The sequence below is a fragment of the Anabrus simplex genome, chromosome X, assembly GCF_040414725.1.
Source record: "Anabrus simplex isolate iqAnaSimp1 chromosome X, ASM4041472v1, whole genome shotgun sequence".
NCBI lineage: Eukaryota > Metazoa > Arthropoda > Insecta > Orthoptera > Tettigoniidae > Anabrus > Anabrus simplex.
The window spans coordinates 203223971-203245846 of NC_090279.1; the positions used below are offsets into that span (position 1 = coordinate 203223971).

Sequence of the window (21876 nt, forward strand, 5' to 3'; positions counted from 1 at the left end):
AAATCACGTAATTCGTTAAGATATCTCGAAATCGCTTGAAACTATTTTTGTCGCGCTTATTTTTAATGCTAAAAAATTATGCCTCTAGTTATTTTACTACCCAAGTAACAATATTCATCCACTTTCTTTAAGACTTCATTTCCTAATCTAACATTTCGTGCATCACCTTGACTTCGTTCGACTGCATTACATTTGTTTTGGATTTGTTTATTTTCATCTTGTACTCCTTACCCAAGACTCGTCCATACCATTCAACAGATTCTTCAGATTTTCTGTAGTCTCATGTAAAATAACAGTATCGTCAGGAACGAGTATCCATGTATATATAAAACACTAACGTGTATGTTTCACAATATTCAAGCTCTTAAACCAGAGAGAGTTAAAAGGTGTGGTTTGTGCCAACATTGTCCAAATCGTCCCTATAGTACAGAAAAAATCTTGCATTTCTTGAAAAGTGAACTGGAATACTGTATATTTATTTTCAAGATCACTCCAACAATGAATGCAGGCGAAGTCTTACCTTAACCCGCAATACATTCTGTACTTAGCAGGTTGCTAAGCGACTAACCCTTACACTTCCTCTGATGATAATGGAAGATTACTAATCACTGTTAGATACTCTTTGATTCTCTGACGCTCCCCAGCTTCTGAATATACTCAACAGATGGCAGAACGTACCTAATAAGTTTCTTGCTGCTAATAGAAAACAATCTACGTACGTACAGAGGGGAAGGTATCAATTCGACTAGCCCTCTGTGTGACTATTAATAAAGCGGAGGGACAAACGCTTGAAAAGGTGCGTAGTCTATTTACCCAAGCCAGTATTCACCATCTGTGCTGCACTATCTCGGGCAAGATGGGTTGAAAATGTTAAGATCCAGATACGGCCGAATGATCCAAGCACAGCGAAAATTGTATGTAAGGAAGTGTTATAAACTAAATTACGAATGAATCAGTTATTATGTACCGCTATTAAATCTTCATAAAACTATTGAAAATGGCAGGCAAAACAATATGGCTGCGACAGGCGAATCACAACGATTACAGACTATGAATCTCATATTAGATCTATATTGACGGTTGAAGTTCTTACAAAATTGTACAAAATTTTTGTAAGAAATGTCAAAAGGAGTTATCTGACCTAGTTGTAAGGAATGCTACGGAGCAGCGCGGGTCAACTAATATATATTGAAATTTGTTAACTAATTTCCCAGGAAATGCTAAAGGATCAGTGAAATGGAAGCAAAAAAACTGCACATCTTTGTGAGAAATGAATATTTATTTGTAATTAAACACAAATTAACTCTTTACATGATTAGAAACATGTTAACAAATTAACTCTTTACATGATTAGAAACATGTTAACAAAGGTTTGTTTAATTATCTTCAAACATGAAATAGTTATGTGGCCTGTTGTCAGAAAGATCTAAGTACAGACAGTTTTGATACAGCTAATAGATCTAAGTGCCACGAGAGAGCATTGACTTATTGAGCTAACAGATGCTGGAAAAAGTCCTTGTTCTTTACATCCACATAATCAATAATGGTGGAATGATCTTTCTGCTTGTTTGGTGCCAACGGAACTGTAGCTGGAAGTTTTTCTAATACCACAGCTGCAATGTCTTTTATTGTCTTGCCTTTCTTCAGAACATGAAAATTCTTCCGGTCACACAGATCGGAAAAGTTTGTTTTGCAGGACACAATACCAGGCTGTTGTTTGCCTATTTTCAGCAAAGAAACCTGAGTGATAAGTTGTTTTGTTTCAATGCACTCAGAAGCCTTTTTTCTCAAAGTCGAAGAAACTGTCATACGTGTTCAACACTTGGAAAGGTTGTGTAGGCCTTGCTTGCTTGATCACATTTTCAAGATCATCCATTGCTTGCATTTTGGCTGTCATGCTGTGTTTCTCTATAAGAGCGAAATTGCGATCGGCAACTGAAAAACTGTGCCCGGACAATAGAAATTTATGTTCTACTGACTTGAAAATACCCCGTTCTACTGTGTACATGTACAAAAATATTAACATTTTTTTTTTTTTTTTTTTTTTTTTTTTTTTTTTTTTTTTTTTTTTTTTTGGCCTGAGCAATTGTCATTCCATACAACAAGATTCGTTTTTCTGTTTGGAAGTAAACCAGAGTTTAGAGCCTGCAGAATACAAGAGGCCATCTCATTCCCTCCTTCACCTCCGTGCCCCCTAGTGCCACGAGCACATTATGTCATCGTTCGTATCGGTAATGTGCATGTTAAAGTTATAGCAAGAGTGGTGACGCAAATAATACATGTTACTATGCGTCAATTTAGGCAAAAGGAAAACTTTTCGAAATCCACAACAATGGTGCAATGTTGGCTGCGAGGTAATGTGCTGGATATTGTGTATTTTTCAATACAGAAAAAGCACTGTCAGCTTTTCTATGGTATAACTCGAGCACGAGCTCGGCTAACGGCAGACGGCTGTGGCACATAGATTCACTAGCACAGCAGGCCTGTCTGAACGTAGGACTAGCACATTCTGTTAGGGACTGTAGCAACTCAAAGGAGCAAATGAGGCACATAAATCCCTTATCACAGCACCGGTGCGAAGACATAGACTGGTTAGCAGTGAAAAAACCCGAAGGTTAAAAAATGGCACTTACATCCTTTAGCATTTCCACTCCTCAAATATGGCACAGAAAATTATTGGAAAAGACACGACTCCGTCTAGCGACGTCTGTGTGAACAGATGTAAAACTCATGCTGGCTGCATGTACGCCATTTATTCTCTTCAGCCCCTCTTTTTACTGTAAGCCGTTATTTGTACAGTTGGGAAATACTGAACACACACATTTCCCCTTGCTAGTTTCATATCGATCATTCGCTGCCAGAATTGTTTTTGAAATAAATAACGAACAACAACAAAGGCTGCCTTGCGGCAAATGGCGGTCAATATTGTAGTTCAGTTGATGGCTACTGGTTTTGAAACTCTTGTGTCCAGAGACCTGGAAGGCAACACGTGCGGTCGAGCAAACAAGTATCAAAAACAAAATGAAAACATATAACTGTGACGTTCTCCAGTCCGTCTGTGGAACCTATTTCAGGTGAACATAAATATTAACAATACCTGGAAAAGATTTATGGACACATTATACTTCAAATAAATACCATTCATTAAAACAGATAATTGACGTGCTTCATTCTTGAAAGAACATCATCAGTTTCTCTCAAATCATACTTTTAATTGCGTATTGCTTATTATAAATTAAATATTATTAAGAAAATGTTTACATTCAGGTTTTTACTTTGCGTTTAGGCCATCTGCGGACCACGGTGCTTGTGTTCTAGCTGTGTTTTTGTTGTCGTCTGCCCCTTTTGGCGCACTGGATTGTGTTCTTAGCGGCCTCTTGAGCCTTCCTGTTGGCTCAGTATTCCTTCATTTTCTCGCTGAATTATTTCCTGTGCTCCTCTAACCAATTCCCAGCTCCTTTGTGGCTAGCTGATGTAAGGGATGTTAGGAAAGGTTTAGTTTTGACCACTAAACGGTATGCATTCCTGTCAGATATGGCGGCTTGATTAATATTAAGCTCTGCAAGATCTTTGTCCACTTGCTTGGTTCAGGGGAATCCAGTAGCTTTGCCTTTGTTAGCAACCTTGAAAATCTTATGGGGTAATCTATTAGGATCCATTCTGTATAGGTGTCCATAGAAAGTCAGACGTTTTCTTCTGATGGCATTTATGAGGTTTACTTGATGCTGGTAGAGCTCACTGTTGGGTTTGTACCATCGCCTTCCATCTTTTTTGCCAGTTGCTTTACGTCGCACCGACACAGATAGGCCTTATGGCGACCATGGAACAGGCAAGGGCTAGGAGTGGGAAGGAAGCGGCCGTGGCCTTAATTAAGGTACAGCCCCAGCATTTGCCTGGTGTGAAAATGGGAAACCACGGAAAACCATTTTAGGGCTGCCGACAGTGGGGTTCGAACCTACTATCTCCCGAATACTGGCCGCACTTAAGCGACTGCAGCTATCGAGCTCGGTGCCTTCCATCTGGTAGAATCCTTGGCCCTATTATTCTACTCAGGAATTTCCGTGCTGGCACTTCCAGGGCTCTCAGTGGGGTCTTTTGAGTTAGGGATAGGACTGATGATCTGACTACTGCATTATACTGTCTCAGTTTTACATTCTTTGATACATGCTTTGAGGCATACAATTTTCTGCAGGCATGGTAGCCTTGTCTAATTTTATTTTCCTTTGTTCAAGGGTCATCGTTTCACTTAGGTCCTCCGATATCCACTCTCCAAGGTACTTCACGTTTTTAGCTCTCTTGATGTGCTTTGTATCACTGACTCCCATTGTTGTAGGGGCATCTTTGATGTTGGTCATAAACTCGGTCTTTCCAATATTGATTAAGAGACCCGCTTTAGCTGCTATAGAGTGTAGTGTTTGAAGCTGTATAGTGGCCTCATGCATGTCGTTTGCTAATAAAGTAAGGTCATTAGCAAAGGCCAGGCATGGAATCCTCAAGTTGTCTGCTTTAAACCCCATCCTTAATCCGGTGTTCTCAGGTAATGACCTGGTCCATTCTCTTATTATCTTTTCCAGGACACAGTTAAATAATATGCCTGAGATACCATCTCCTTGCCTTATCCCTGTTTTGATTGTAAAGCTGTCTGATAATTGACCTCTAAACTTAACATTGGAAGTGGTGTTGTGCAGGGTAGCTTGCACTAAACTATTAATGTTTTCGTTTAGTCCCAGTTCTCTTAAGGTGCTGAAGAGTGTGATTCTATACACGGAGTTATATGCCTTCAGTCAACAAAGATAGCTACCCACTGTCGGCATCTTTTCTTCCTATATTGAAGGCTGGTCTTCAGATTTTGTATCTGTTCAGCACAAGAACTTGCAGTTCTGAACACTGCTTCATATTCTCCTAAATCTTTATCCAGTTAGCTTGTTATTTGCCATTCCAGAATCTTGGAAAAGACTTTATACGATACGACAAAGAGTGATATTCCTCTATGTTGCTGGGATCTGTTTTGCTTCCCTATTTTTGGACCCGATAACAGCTGATGTCCAATCATCTGGGAGCCTTTCCTTAGCCCATATGTCCAGGATTACTTTGTGTATGTGCCTGAATGCTTGCCCACCAGCTTGTTTCAATATTTCTGCTACTATTCCGTCTTCTCCAGAGACTTTGTTGTTCTTGAGAAGTTGAATGGTCTCTTTGACTTCTCCATAGGTGGGAGGAAGGATGTCTTTGGTGTCAGGGTTAGTTGGTTCTCCAACTGGGAGGCGCTGCACAGGTTCGTCAGCATTCAAATGTCCTTGGAAATAATCATCTAGGGTCTTGATGCAATCATCATCATTGAGGTACAGTGATCCGTCTGTTCTTTGGAGGTGTAAAGTTTGAGGTGTGAACTGGGTCGTCTGTTGCTTTAGACCTCTGTATAAGTCTCTAGAATTGTTTCTTCCAAAATCCTCCTTGGCTTGCTTAATCAGTTCTTTGTTGTATTTTTTTTTCGCCCCTCTTATGATGCTGGAGGTGTTCTTTCTTTGTGTAATAAAGTCTTGTAGGTTGGCCTGGTTTTTATGATGGTTCCATTTGAGCCATGCCAGTCACCTGCCTCATCGCATTCATTAGACCACCATGGGTGCTTGTTTCCTTTAGGTCTGTTGGGGATCGTCTTCTGAGCCGCGTCTGTTATAGCATACCCAAGTGGGTCCCATTTTGTAGTGGTGTTAATTCTATTGATGTATTGGTTCAGACTCTCTTGGTAACTTGCATTGTCTTCTTTAAGTTTGGTGATATCAAACTTAGGTATCTTCTTTTTCTTCATAAGCATAGCCTTGGTCTTATACAGTGGTTTCAGATCCATCTTAACAATGGACAGGTAATGATCGGAGTCTATGTTATCTCCTCGTAAAACCTTCACGTTCATAATGTCGCAGTGGTGCTTCTTGTCTATTTCTACGTGGCCAATTTGGAACTTGCCAATCATGCTGTTTGGGCTGCGTCATGTCATGGCCTTCCTAAATAGGCGTTTAAAATCCGTATACTTCAAGAGTAATCCATACTTGGTGCACAGACTGATTAGCCGTTCCCCATTTTTGTTGGTTCTCTTATGGGTGGGCTATCTTCCTACAATCTTACGGTATTTCTGTTCTTCCCAATCTAAGCGTTGAAATCTCCTAGCAATATTGTCGTATGATGATGTGGGATGTGGTCTAGAATATCCTCAATGATGTCCCAATACTGATGTGTAGTCTCAGGGTTTTTCTTGTTAGCGTCATTGGTAGGAGCATGGAAATTAACCAGAGAGTATCCTCTATTGCTAGACCTGAAGGATTGTACTGATGTTCTGTCATTGGGTGAAGAGAAGCCAAGTATGCTAGCAAGTAGTTTGTGGAGAACTGCGAACCCTGTCTCTTACCAGGCTTTACTTTATATATTCTATATCCTTGAGACTCCATGGCATCTTCATCTGGGAACCTAGTCTCTTGTAAGGTTGCAATGCTGATGTTCTTTTCATTCAGGATTTCAAGTGTGTGTTTAAGTTTCCTGGTCTTGATCAGGGAGTTAATATTGATCGTAGCTAGGTATGTGATGTCCCTGTTTCTTTTAGTTCTGACTGGGTCACATGAAGGCATAGGTCCTCCAGAATCCAAGGACCTATATGCCCCGTCATGAACAGGGGTGGATTGGTTACCACCTGGGGATCTAGCATTATTGTTTTCGTACTTCATGTCTGTATTTTCACACAATTGTGTGCATAGTTGGTCACCCGAAAGTGACGAGTTGTTGACTATCAAGGTTGTAAACCTTGAAGGCCCCAGCACTGACCGGCTCACTGACCCAGCTTCCCGCTGGGATTGCTTACCCAACCTTCCACTGAGTTGCTCAGCTTAACAGGGACACACCTTGTAGGTTATGTGCTGGAGTTGGAGTGAAAGAGGCTAGTTGGATTCTCTTACTGAATCCAATATTTTACATTGCAGATATCCGGCAACGACGCATTTCACTCCCACAAGGACTCCTCCCAGGTTAATTCCTGTTTAATTCAGTTTATACCCTTATAATAGGTTTTTATTACCATTTTGCTTTACGTCGCATCGACACAGATTGGTCTTATGGCGACGATGGGATAGGACAGGACTAGGAGTGGGAAGGCAACGGCCGTGGCTTTAATTAAAGTACAGACCCAGCATTTGCCTAGTGTGAAAATGCGGAACCACGGAAAACCATCTTCAGGGCTGCCGACAGTGGGGTTCGAACCCACTGTCTCCCGGATGCAAGCTCACAGCTGCGTGCCGCTAACCGCACGGCCAACTCGCCTGGTATAATCGATTATTATTATTATTATTATTATTATTATTATTATTATTATTATTATTATTATTATTATTATTATTAATTCGCTGGGGCCATCGAGGACCACGTTGTTAAGTCTTGTTACATTCTGGCAGTGAACTTTGCTTTCTTTTGAGCCCAAAATTTCCTCATTCTCTCTGAGTGGGCATGCTTGCGTTCAAATTCATAGGACAGTTACTCGTCTGTTATTTAGGATCATATCACGCACTTGTTCAATATTGGTATCAGTTACGGCTGCAGATGGACGTCGATATCTTTCCTCATCCTTCACGCTCGTGCGATGCCTTTTGAACCGTTCAGTCCACTGGTAAACACTTCGCTGTGGCAAAGCATTGTCCCCGTATTGTACTGAAAGTCTTCTATGAATTTCCGCTCCTGGTACATCCTCACACCACAAAAAACGGATTACGGTACGGTGTTCTTCCTTGGTGAAAACAGAGAGCGGCGCGGCCATCTTTACGTCGTAACAGCGCAAGCTGTACTGACCTGATAACGCTGAAACCTACCACAGACGTAGACAACGGTGCCATCTAGCGGCTGGTGAGCACATAACGCCATAGAGCCAGCCTCAAGACAATTAGAGCAAAATTGCGGATACTTACTGACATGCCTACGTACAAATCAGAGATATCCTATTGTGATCTTTTGTAAAAGTGAGTGATGTCAGTATACATGATAATTCTAGTTTGTTCTCAACTCTATGCACAATTTGTGCGCTGTATCTTCAAATAAAAATTAATCCTCTTCTTTCAGTGAATATCTCAAGCAGTCTCGGAACACAGGAGACGTCAAAGTTCCCGTTCGAGTTATTCTATATGATAATGCGAACAAGTTAATAGAAATAGTGGCAATACAAGTTGTTGGTGCTTTCTTAGAACTCGCAAAGGTTGTACGGTTCATTCACAATATCATTGTATCGTGTCAAGGCAATAAAAGAAAAAAAGTAGACAGTCGTCAACCGCAGTAGAAGTCGGGAGCAAAGTCACCTGTAACGTGATCGATTGTCACTTGTTATAAGAAAAGAGCCGAGAGGGAAGGGGAAAAGTAACGCTGTTAGAGAAAACACGCCAACAAGTTTTGATGAAGCTCGCATTCGTTTGAACTTTATTTCCGAGTGCTATTTCTGTTGCTGGCTTCCTTTAATTATTATTATGCGAGGAACATTATTTTCTCGCATCTCTTTCTGGATGCCTTTTCTTTTTTATTGAAGCAAACTTCACCCTTCACGATAAATAAATCAGTCTAAACCCACGTAACCTGATTCCAGCCCGAAGTCGTGACGAAGCCCCAGAGAGATAACAAACTGAAAGAACTTTCGTCCTGTGTACAATTAATCCGAGATAAAAAAAATGAAGTGTGAGTGAAAAATCTGAAGTAGTAAGGTTTCTTATTTCGGTGAATTTTTAGCTGACACCGAACATACTGACGGTCTACTACCAGTACATTATTATTTCACCTATATACTGTATTTATATACTAGAATTTTATGAGTTTTTTTAATATATCACCAAAGAAGAATACTGACTTCACTACATTAGTATTGTTATTATCTATATAAATAAAAGTGTAACGACCGTGAGTCTCTACATTGACTATTTTGGCGAAATTTCCGTACAGTTATCCGTTTCAGGTGTAATGATGACCATCTGCATATTTTTTTAGCTTTGGTGTCTGTTTGTCGGTTTCTCTATAACTTGAAAACTACTGGATATATTTCTACGAAACGTCATATTTAGAATCCACCTGTCCTTGGGTAGTTTTAGGGCCAATATTGTTTCTAAATCTCTGAACTGACTGGGGGTTTATACGAAACCGATATCGTGATTTTGCACTCCCACAAAATATACACAACCAAACTTAATGGAAATCAATTTCTGAACCGTTTTTTTCTCATGCGCATCATTTCGATACGAGGATTAATAAGGAAATATCATCAACGGACGGTTTTTCAGTACAAGTCCCACCGGACTTAAGAGCGGGTGCTTGTAAAGCGTATTTCTTATAACTTGAAAACTACTGAATATATTTCAACCAAACTTCATATTTAGCATCCACCTGTCCAAAGGTAGGTTTTAAGGTCCATGACTTTTCAAATTCACGGAACGGACTGGGGGTTTATAGCGAACCGAAACAGTGACTTTACTCTCCCACAATATTTACAAGACCAACCTGACTGGAAATCGACTAACCTTGATGGAAATCCATTTCTAAAACTTTTTTCTCATGTGCATTTTTCGACAGGAGGATTAATAAGGAAGATATCATGAACGGTCGGTTTTGCAGGCCAAGCCCAGCGGACATAGCCCAAAAGGTGTTGTACGTGGAGCAGATTCCTTATCTATACTAGCAATTTTAAAAAATTCACTGCATGTACCGTAATTTACTTCGATATCCGTATACAATGTAGAATACCGTAGTGAAGCAGGGTTCATTTGCTAGTTATTACTATCATTATTATTACTACAGTAATTATTATGATTAATTATCATCATCATCATTATTATTATTATTATTATTATTATTATTATTATTATTATTATTATTATTATTATTATTATTATATCGACTGTCAAATCGATACTTCTATACGGTTCGGAAATTTGGGCTGAATCGTTAAAAATTGCGAAGTATCGGACAAGAATTACGGCTGTACAACGGAGAGCAGCTTTACGAAATGCATATCGTACAGTATCCCTGCGGTTCTAGTAGCAGCAGCAGTAGCTCCTATTGACCTGTTGGCTTTCGAAATACAAGAAATTTCGCTCACACAAGGAGAGCTAGAAAGGAGACGGCCAAAGGCTTTGGCTCTTATTTGCAGAATGCAACGATGGCAAACGAGATAGGAAGAGGACGAAAAGACTTATCCTTCTCTGGGCGTATGGGTTTGCCGAAATCATGGTGAAGTAAACAACTATCTCACACAGTTCTTGACAGGTCATAGATACTTTCGGAAATTTCTTCATAAACTAGTGCTAGCAACTAGTCCGGTGTGCATATACTGCGGTGATATCGATGATGCATTACATACTTTCTTTGCGTGTGTTCATTGGCTGCCAAAAAGAAGATGCTTAAAAGTTATGCAGGGAGAATTGACACCAGAAGGCACCGTGTCAGTAATGCTGCGAAGTCAAGAGTCTTGGGATCAGGTGGCAGTCTACGTAGAAAATATTCTGCGTCAGAAGAAGAAGGATCTGTTTGATTACGACAGACTGTAAAGCAGAAGAAGGACGATGAAGCACAAGATGCATTAAGCACGACATCCGTCCTGAAGTAATGCGAGAGCGGTTTCCGGGGCGGACATAAACGTCGTGGGAAAAGGGAGTGTGGTTTTTAGTGGGCAAGAATCTCCACACACTTGTTGAGTGCGGACCCTCACGAGCGTCTTATGAAAGATTTTCCACACTCCGTCTTAATATTAATTATCAATATTATTATTGTAAAAGAAAAAGAAAAACTTAAAGTTTAACAAACGCGTTGCACCACAAAACGTAAAAAACAGGTTAGGAAACATGACAACTAGAAAATGAATGTGGAAAGCGAAATGGAACCCTGAGAGGTAATGGAACATAGCCTTTTGCGAAGAAAGAAAGCGTAGAGCGTAATTGCCCTTGGATTACACACATTTATTTTAAGGAAAAGGAAACAAATCAAAACTCAAAATAGAAATACTGTTATAAAGGAAAATTAAGGTGTTGTTAACCACGCCTGCAGACATGCGCAGTTCGTTAAAAGAAATGCAATCACAGAGTTTGAATTGAAAGAAAATTATCCAACGATATGTGATGATAAAATGAGGGCTAATCCCAATCTACACAAGGTAGAAATAAGACCAAACACTGAGGTATATAAAACTCGCATCACTACCTAAAATTTGCATAGATTTTAAGTACTGATGTATGGTGACACAGAAATACCGGGAGAAAAACCCAAGGGATAAGTTAATTACATTATTAGTTACAAGGTTTTAAAAAAAGGATTGCCTCCGAAACAAAGGTACAAGATCTTAGCTGAAATGCCAAGACATTTCCACGAATTTAGCGGTGAACGTGAATCTCGAAGATAAACTCCTGCGCAAGAAAAAAGAAATTCTGTTATTTTGCTTTACATCGCACCGACACAATCAATCAATACTGATCTGCATTTAGGGCAGTCGCCCAGGTGGCAGATTCCCTATATGTTGTTTTCCTAGCCTTTTCCTAAATGATTTCAAAGAAATTGGAAATTTATTGAACATCTCCCTTAGTAAGTTATTCCAATCCCTAACTCCCCTTCCTATAAATGAATATTTGCCCCAGTTTGTCCTCTTGAATTCCAACTTTATCTTCCTATTGTGATCTTTCCTACTTTTATAAACGCCACTCAAACTTATTCGTATAGGTCTTATGGCGATGATGGGGAAGGAAGTGGCTAGGAGTGGGAAGGAAGCGGCCGTGGCCTTAATTAAGGTACAGCCCCAGCATTTGCCTGGTGTGAAAAGGGGAAACCACGAAAACCATCTTCAGGGCTGCCGACAGTGGGGTTCGAACCCACGATCTCCCGAATACTGGCCGCACTTAAGCGAGTGCAGCTATCGAGCTCGGTAGAAAAAGAAATTATTACATTTAAATGAAGCTAAAAACCGAAATAAACGTAGAAACAGTGTTTACCCTGAGACCAGGTATCCAACGAGAGAACCGAAGAAGCAGCAGGTCCGCGCTCCAAGACGGTCAAATGACCAAAGACACAGAGCCCACCACGCTTAGAACGAAGATCCAGAAACAGGAAATGGTGCAACCACCAAAGAGAACCAAGCAGAATACGGAATTTTCCCTCGACTTTCACATTCACCAATTACACGAACTCTTATTTTCTCCAATCAAAAGTCTCTTCTTTCTTGCTGACAAATATTCGAGAAAAGTATTCGTTTACGCAACAGGAAATGCGCGTCTAGAACTGCACGTGTAGGTACACGCCGTATCACAAATGTTGACAACAATTCACAGATAAATGATAATTTTGATACAACACATAAAAAGGATTTCTAAAACAGAATTCTTCCAAGTCCAAAGGTCCAAACAAAACAAAATCTTATACAACAAAAAATTTTAAAACATCAAATTAAGACATTTCAATCAATCCCCACTGCAGTCTTAATACTGCCAAAGTGTCCATACACCGTTTGCTCCAGGGTGGACTTACCTATTACAAGGTTCCACGATTAGTTTAAGTTCTGTTCCCAAAGGAGACCAAAACGTAGACACGGTTACCCTAAGAACTATAAGGAATATATGGGGACATAATTACAAGGCCTTAAGAATAAAAAGAAACTGTTACACACAGCAAGCCACTCATAAGAGGCAAGGAGTGGAAGCACCAGCACTCTGGGGGTCTACGTTGCTCCACTACACTGCCCTACACGTGTTCCCCGGGTGGTGCTAAGATGAGACCGAACTGTCGGAAACGAACTCTCGGTCAAAGAGCGAACAAGAAGGAGATGTGTGGTCCTTTTCAGGACCTTCAAGTTCGTAGAACTGAACCATCGCTGCGCATTTGTCAGTTGAATATCAAAGGGATTAGTCGAGCGAAATGTGAGTATCTTTCCAGGATTGCACTGAAATATGCAGTTGATGTCATCGTGCTTCAAGAAACACACACAGCAGACGAACTACGGTTACAGAGTAGGAGGAAAATTCCAGGCTTTAAATTGCTAGCGTCTATCATCAAAATTATGGCCTTGCAACTTATGTCAGAAAAGATATAACAAATTACCAATTACTATCAGTAAACTCTGAAAATGACATTTTTACTACTACAGTTAACATTGAAAACTTGACAATAGTTAATGTGTACAAGCCACCAGATATTACTTGGCCTAATCCTCCTATACCTTCTCTGCAGTATCCTACTATATATCTCGGTAATTTCAACAGTCATCATCATCTTTGGGGATATAACAAGGATTACATTAACGGTGAAGTTCTTGTGGACTGGATGGAAACTGAAAATTTGAATCTGATTTTTGATGCTAAGGACCTGCCTACCTTTCAATCAGCTCGCTGGTCTCGAGGCTACACCCCAGCTCTTTGTTTCAAAAATCGGCTTCATAATTCACACAATCAAGTTCGACGTACAGTGCTCAACGATTTCCCACTTAGTCAACACAGGCCTGTTCTCTTGGAGGTTGGGATGTCTTTACCTGTTGTTCGATCACATCCTAAACCTAGGTGGAACTTCAAGAAAGCCAACTGGGCTGAATTTGCAAAGCAAACAGACTCCAATATAAGATGGATCAAACCAACATACAACAACTACAGCAGATTTGTAGGGGTTATAAAAGGTGCAGCCAGACGATGCATCCCTAGAGGATATCCCTGGCAGGAGTTCAGAGAGTGAGGAATTACTACGAGAATATGAAGAACATCCTAATTCCGACAATGCAGCTGGTCTCCTCCAATCCTTGGATGAGAGTCGAAGAAGGATCTGGCATGAAACAGTGGAATCCCTAGATTACACCCATTCTAGCAGAAAGGCCTGGTCTATAATTAGGAAATTGGATTCTTCAAACCCTGCAACTAAGAGATCAAAAACAGCCATCAATCTGAAAGATTTTGCTAATCATCTAATATCAGTTTCCAAAAACACAAAAGACAAGCGACCAAAAAGGATATCAAATTAAAGTTGAACATCAAGAAAAGAGAAGCACCGCAGTCTTTTGAATTCTCTACGCCATTCAAAGAAGGAGAAACTAAAGCCGCAATAAAAAGTATGAAACTTGGAAAAGCTGCAGGATTTGATGGAATTTATCCTGAGTTTTTGGCTCATTGCGGACCAGCCACAATAAAATGGCTAACCAACTTCTTCACTAATATTCTGCAAACTGGAAACATCCCACCTCTGATGAAGAAAACAAAAATAATAGCCATACTGAAACCAAATAAAGATCCATCTAAAGTGAAAAGCTACCGTCCAATAGCACTTCTAAGTGTTACATATAAACTCCTTGAGAGACTAATCTACAATAGAATTTATGAAACAATCAACAGCTACATTCCTATAGAGCAAGCAGGATTTAGACCCGGAAGAAGTTGTAATGATCAAGTACTGTCTCTCACCACGAATATCGAAAATGGATATGAGAGGAAATCAGTAAGCGTGGCTTCTTTTTTGGATCTATCAGCTGCCTATGATACTGTCTGGCGAGAAGGACTCCTTGTAAAATTTTTGAGTGTGATCCCATGTCGTAAATTTACGGTCTTGCTTAGCAATATGCTTAGTAATAGGTACTTCCAGATCTACGCTGATAATGACAGAAGTAGAGTGTTTAAAATAAACGATAGTTTACCTCAAGGATCAGTCCTCGCCCCCCTTCTTTTCAGTCCGTACATATACGACTTCCCAGGCACATCATCAAGAAAATTCATTTATGCTGATGGCATTTGTTTGGTGACTCAGTGCTCCAACTTTTATGTTGCTGAAACTACTTTAGCCACTGATCTGGAAGCCTTGGATGTATACTTCAAGAAATGGTGCCTTCACCTAAATCCTCAGTTATATCTGCATTCCACTTACGCAACAGACAGTCTAATTACAAACCAGCAATAAAATTCCGAGGTCAAGTGTTGCCGTTCTGCAGTACATCAAAATACTTGGGAATAACACCTGATAGAACTTAGACTTTCAAGCAACATCTCTCAAATGTAGCTGCTAAAGTAAAAACTAGAAATAATATTCTTCAGAAACTTGCTGGTACATCATGGGGAGCCAATACTCATCTTCTAAGATCAACAGCATTAGCCTTATTATATTCTGTTGCTGAATACAGCTGCCCCTCTTAGATCAATAGTGTTCAAACAAAGAAGATCGATGTACAACTCAATCAGGCAATGCGCATAATCACGGGTTGCACTCGGAGCATGAACACACTATGGCTTCATGTTCTCAGCAATGTTCCACCTTCAGCCGTAGGACGATCAGAAGCACTCCTAAAGGTTTGGAAGAACATTCAGTAGAACCCCCAAGTACCCATCCATCAAGATATTACAAACACTGAACATCAACGGCTGAAATCAAGGAAACCACCCTGGCGTACAGCAATGGATCTTGAAAGAACCTCTTTTCATGTTAACAGTTCATGGGAAGCCCAGTGGGATCAGTCTTCAGTAGTGAACAAACATCTAGTTGAGAATCCTTCTAAATGCGTACAAGGATTTGATTTTCCAAGACGACAGTGGAGAATCATCAATCGGATAAGAACTGGACAAGGCAGATGTGGTTATCTGTTGTGCAAATGGGGTTGGACTAGCTCTGCTGATTGTGATTGTGGTGTTTTTCTCAGTCAATCCACCACTTTGTTGCTGACTGCCCAATTCGAGCTTTCAAAGATACGCTAATGGACATTCACCGCACATCGGATGAAGCAGCTGATTGGGTCCTAAAGTTGTAGTATTGTGCGGACTTGGTGACTACGCACATTTATCTTGAAACTATATATGTGTGTGTACATAGATTCATCATGCGATAAATAAGTAAACAGCACTCCTTAGCGAACATTCAGGAACAGAAAAGGACCTACGTGGGCTTAAGGCCCAACGACACAGAGGCTAATCCCATACTAAAAAGGGTGACTAAAGGGGAGAAAATTTAAATGCCGAGACAAGATTTCCCAAATGTAGAGGTTGAAAACTTTAGTCACCCAGCTGAAGGGGAGAGGTCCAAGGGTCACCACTCGTGCTCCCTTCCATGAAATGTTTTTCCAGTAGGGAATATAAATAGAGTCCGAAGACTGCGCAGAAGGTCCTATGTTTCAGCCCAAAATAAAAGATTGCATGTTAGATATTAAGAAAACTACTGAAAAGTTCTCCTCGAACTACCCGCAAGCACAAACACGTGTTTAGGTAAATTCTGCCATTACCTTGCAGCGCTGGATCTTCTTCTTCTTCTTTATTTATTTATTTATTTATTTATTTATTTATTTATTTATTTATTTTGTTGGTAAATTGCGGTATTAAGTAGGTATTGTGGAAATAAGATGTCTGTCATTCTGTACGACAGTCTTAAACTCTTGGTACTTTTCTTGTATCAACATTTTCTTCCCTTAATGCGTTTGTGATATTTTCTACTTAATAAAATAATTTTTGTTTTATTGTTCAATTCATTTCCAAATTCCTCCCTTGAATAAATACATTTATTTTATTTTAATTTTTGTCTCCAATGAATTTGTTCGGAGAGTATGAGTACCTAGTTAATCCACTACCGCCACTACAAATACACTTAACACTTGTCCTCGTTCCAGGCTGTGTGTCAGAAGTGCGGGATAGAGACATTCTCGGCGCACAAGGAACCCATCGCCCTCTGTAAGATCTGTTCAGAAACGAGGGAGATCTGGAAGAAGTCTGGAGCGTGGTTCTTTAAGGTAAGCCAGTGCACCAATGGAAATGACTTATTTTGCAATTTCAGATTTTTGCAAAATCGCTTCATAGGTCAGGATCTTCGTGCATGCAATTTGCAGCTTTCTAGTCTTTGAGAAATGTTTGTTCATTTTTGTACCCCTTCCTCATTCCAGCCTCCAGTCCAAACTTCCCAGAAAGATTTTCTCGAAAGAGAATGAATACAAAGTATAAAATCTTTATGCAAACGCAAATAACACCTTTTGTAGCTTCAGATTCTTCAGAATCTCCTTGGGAATTTTCAGTCTCCTGATATCCTCGAGCTCTTTTTTGAGAATTTGTTTTACGTCGCTCCGAAACAGATAGATCTTATGGCGGTGATGGGATAGGAAAGGGCTAGGAGTGGGAAGGAATCTGCTGTGGCCTTAATTAAGTAATTGCCTGCTGTGAAAATGGGAAAACATGAGCCCTTTTGGAATACCGGCTATTTACACCTCTTAGTCTTTGAGATATTTTATTCTGGACAGAGGAACTGGACACTATATGCATGATTATTATTATTATTATTATTATTATTATTATTAATATTAGTATCAGTAGTAGTAGTAGTAGTAGTAGTAGTAGTAGTAGTATTTGTGAGGGAGACAGTGGGTTCGAACCCCACTGTCAGCAACCCTGAAGATGGTTTTCCATGGTTTCCCATTTTTATACCAGGCAAATGTTGGGGCTGTAACTTAAGGCCACGGTCGCTTCCTTCCCATTCCTAGGCCTTTCCTATCCCATCGTCGCCATAATACCTATTTGTGTCGGTGTGACGTAAAGCAACTAGCAAAAAAAAAAAAAGTAGTATTTGTTGCGGCTTCTCCAGCAAATCTATATACATAAAATAAAATGCCCTGACTGATTCATCATCGACAAAACTACTGAACATAAGGAAATGAAATTTTGGGGCTACATTTATATTATAGTGCAAGTCCTCACTAAGCAAGAATTTTTTGATATTCCGTCGCTAAGGAGGTTAAAAGGGGAATGAATTATTAAAATGAGTATATCTGTATCTCGAAAATTTAACAGTTTAAAAACATGAAAATTGGTATTTCGAATCTCGTCTAAAAATAAAGAAACACGTTTTTGTTCCGGAGAATTCACTTAAGGGGGTGAAAACTGGTTTGAATCTTTTTCATGAGGATACTTATATCTCTAAAACTGAAGATGTTACAGGCATAAAAATTGGTACATGCAATCTCCTTTCAAAGTAAAGAAAATCCACATGCAATCTCCTTTCAAAGTAAAGAAAATCCACTTAAGGGGGGTGAAAAGACGTTAAAAAGGGTGTGAATTTTCACAATGAGTATCTCAAAAACTTAACGGGTTACAGACGAAAAAATGGCATTTGGAATTTCCTTTAAAATTAAAAAAGCACGTTTTTTGTTTTCGAAAATCTACTAAGGGTGGGGGGAGGTTGGAAATAAGTGAAGAAGGGGTTGAATTCTTTTTTTAAAATATGTATATCTTAAAAAATTAAAATTGGCGACTTCCTTCCCTCTTCCTTGTCTATCCCTTCCAATCTACCCATTCCCCCACGAGGCCCCTGTTCAGCATAGCAGGTGAGGCCGCCTGGGCGAGGTACTGGTCATTCTCCCCAGTTGTATCCCCCGACCCAATGTCTGACGCTCCAGGACACTGCCCTTGAGGCGGTAGAGGTGGGATCCCTCGCTGAGTCCGAGGGAATAGCTAACCCTGGAGGGTAAACACATTAAGTAAATAAATAATTATTATTACTATTATAATCTTTCTTCCCTTCTTAATCTGTTTACCCTCCAGGGTTGGTTTTTTCTTCGGTTTCAGCGAGGGATCCCACCTCTACCACCTCAAGGGCAGTGTCCTGGAGCGGGAGATTTTGGGTTGGGAGATACAACAGGAGAGGAGGGCCAGTGCCTCGCCCAGGCGGCCTCACCTGCTATGCTGAACAGGGCACTTGCAGAGGGATGGAAAGATTGGAAGGGACATGGAAAGGTAGAGGAAGGAAGCGGTCGTGGCTTTAAGTTAGGTACCATCCCGGAATTTGCCTGGAGAAGTGGAAACAGAAAACCACTTCAAGGATAGTTGACCTGGGAATCGAACCCAACTCTACTCAGTTGACCCCGTTTCAGCTATCGTACCACTTTTCAAATTTCGTGGCCGAGCCAGGAATCGAACCCAGGCATCCGGGGGCAGCAGTTAATCACACTAATCACTACACCACAGAGGCGGACATAAACCAGAAGAGATATGTCTCCATTTAAAATATTTCTTCCAAACAGCACTTGTGTCGGAAATCGCTAATTGTTGGATACATCCGCATAGAATTACATAAATTGTCCTGATTCTGTTTCACTCCACTTTTAGCATAGTAGACCGTAGTAACTTTATTCATAAGCCAAAAATAAGGGTAATCGTTTGGTTTTAAAATACCTTGTCTTGAGACTTAGACCGTCTTCACGATTCTCACTTACAGTTCCAACAGCAAACCAATGGAAATGGAACTAAAAGTGGGCGTACACTCATCAAAGTTTTATGTGCCGTTACCGACACTGCATGAGAGGAAGTTGTTTGAGTTATAGTTTGGATCCTGTGGGAAAACAACTCTAATTTTGGTGTCTGAGACTTTCCCCCCTCTTCTTGTCTTCTGCTAATCTGCGACAATTTGCGCCACTTAGCGTAATCGTTTTCGACCATCAATTTTGTGTATGTAACACGAAAAAATACAATAAAACTCTCACAAAATGAATAAAAAATGCTTTCACTTTCACGGAATTCTCGGGGGATCTCTTGGTATTATCAGACATTAGCGGTCTTTCGGATTCACTCAACATCGGGCGGTTGTCTTGAGGGGGCGTTGATTCGCTGCTCGTTTGAATAAGTTGCAGCCCGAAGTTATCTTGATACGTGTACGCAGAACTCAGGGGACTGTGTTTCAACATTGTGGTACTATTTATAATATTATTACCGACAGCTTGCCGGCCCCGTGATGTAGAGGTAACATGCATGCCTCTTACCAGGAGGCCCCGGGTTCAATTCCAGGCCAGGTTAGGGATTTTTACCTGAGGGCTAGATCCAGGTCCACTCAGCCTACGTGATTAGAATTGAGGAGCTATCTGATACGGCCCCGGTCTAGAAAGATAAGAATAACGGACGAGAGGATTCGTCGTGCTGACCACATGACACTTCGTAATCTGCAGGACTTCGGGCTGAGCAACGGTCGCTTCAAGGGCTGTAGTGCCATGGGGTTGGTTTGTTTCGCTGACAGCTTTCACATAAGCGGAACGGAATTTCCGTTTTCCGTTTTCGCTTTGAAATGGTGCGAAAGTGTGCGAATCAAAAAAAAAAAACTCGTTTTCAAAGTATTAGAGCTTTTCATTTTATTTTTTGCCGCCCTGGTTCCGGGCCCAAGAGGCCATGGCTAAACACGGCTCTGCCTGGGTGTCTTAAGATGTCCCCTGTCGTTCTCCTCTCGACAATTCGATTCAGTATCTCTTCACTCGTGACTCGATCTATCCATCTCACCTTCAGCATTCTTATGTAACACCATATTTCAAAAGCTTCTAGTCTCCTTCTTTCTGAGCTACTTATCGTCCGTGTTTCACTTCCATACAATGTCACGCTCCACAAGAAAGTCTTCAAAAATATCTAATTTCTATATTAATGTTCCGAGTGAGAAAATTTACTTTCTTAAGAAAGAATTTTCCTTGCTTGTGCTAGTGAGCATTTTATCTCCTCCTTATTTCTGCCATCGCTAGTTATTTTGCTACCCAAATAACAGTATTTATCTACTTCCTTTAACACTTCATTTCCTAATGTAATATTTCCTGCATCACCTGACTTCGTGTGTGAGAAATTAACACCACGAGGCCAACATGAACGTACTCTGCTGGACATAGGTGAGGTACCGTCATTTCGTATTGTTTTTGTTATCATAAAACTCAGATTAGTGGGAATTAAATGATATGATGTGAGAATGCTTAATTCTAAATTCGCCTAAATATTAGTTTCTGTTCACGCGGTATCATATCAAGATTTCACTGTTATATACTGGGTCATCCAGTTATCTTGGAACAGGCGCGACAGCAGCACGAGGGAGGGGATCCTGCGGGAACTACCGGTTCTGTCTTCGTATCGCAACGCAGTTTGTTTCGTGTTTCAGCGAGAGCGACACTTCTGTGCAAGGTGAAGTGAAAATTACATACATTCATTAAAGACTGTTATGCCTTTCAGCGTTCAGTCTGCAAGCCTCTGTGAATTTACTAAACGTCGCCACAATCCTCTATTTGCAACTAGTGCTGTGGCCACATTTAGTTCTATACCTCTTATCTTTAAATCGTTAGCAACTGAGTCTAACCATCGTCGTCTTGGTCTCCCTCTACTTCTCTTACCCTGCATAGCAGAGTCCATTATTCTCCTAGGTAACATATCCTCCTCCATTCGCCTCACATGACCCCACCACCGAAGCCAGTTTATGCGTACAGCTTCATCCATCGAGTTCATTCCTAACTTAACCTTTATCTCCTCATTCCGAGCACCCTGCTGCCATTGTTCCCACCTGTTTTACCAGCAATCATTCTCGCTACTTTCATGTCTGTTACTTCTAACTTATGAATAAGATATCCTGAGTCCACGCAGCTTTCGCTCCCGTAAAGCAAAGTTGGTCTGAAAACAGACCGATGTAAAGATAGTTTCATCCGAGAGCCGACTTCCTTCTTACAGAATACTCTTGATCGCAGCTGCGAGCTCACTGCATTAGCTTTACTGCACCTTGATTCAATCTCACTTACTATATTACCATCCTTGGAGAACACACAACCTAAATACTTGAAATTATCGACTTGTTCTAGCTTTGTATTCCCAACCAGACATTCAATTCTGTTGAATTTGTTACCTACTGACATAAATTTAGTCTTTGAAAGGCTAATTTTCATACCATACTCATTGCACCTATAAGTGGAAATAAATGGGTGGGGGTGGGGGTGGGGAAATATTAAAAGACCTGATTAGTCTAGTCCATATCACTTTGTTTATGACTGATATGTCAATTTGGAATCCACTCGTGCTGTTAGGAGATTATTTCAAGAGAAAGTGCTAGGTGTACCAGTTATTAGTCGTCATACTTTTCATGAATTTCGTGAAATGGGAA

At 40.4% G+C, this 21876-nt stretch overlaps 1 protein-coding gene across 1 annotated transcript in view; it reads left to right on the forward strand.

The window, feature by feature from the left end:
* Positions 1-21876, forward strand: part of Rph (Rabphilin) — a 180355-nt gene that overhangs the window by 98883 nt on the left and 59596 nt on the right. Inside the window, exon 4 of the mRNA XM_068230981.1 lies at positions 16613-16732. Within this exon, the coding sequence (XP_068087082.1) occupies positions 16613-16732 (120 nt within the window). The remainder of the gene's footprint in view (positions 1-16612; positions 16733-21876) is intronic.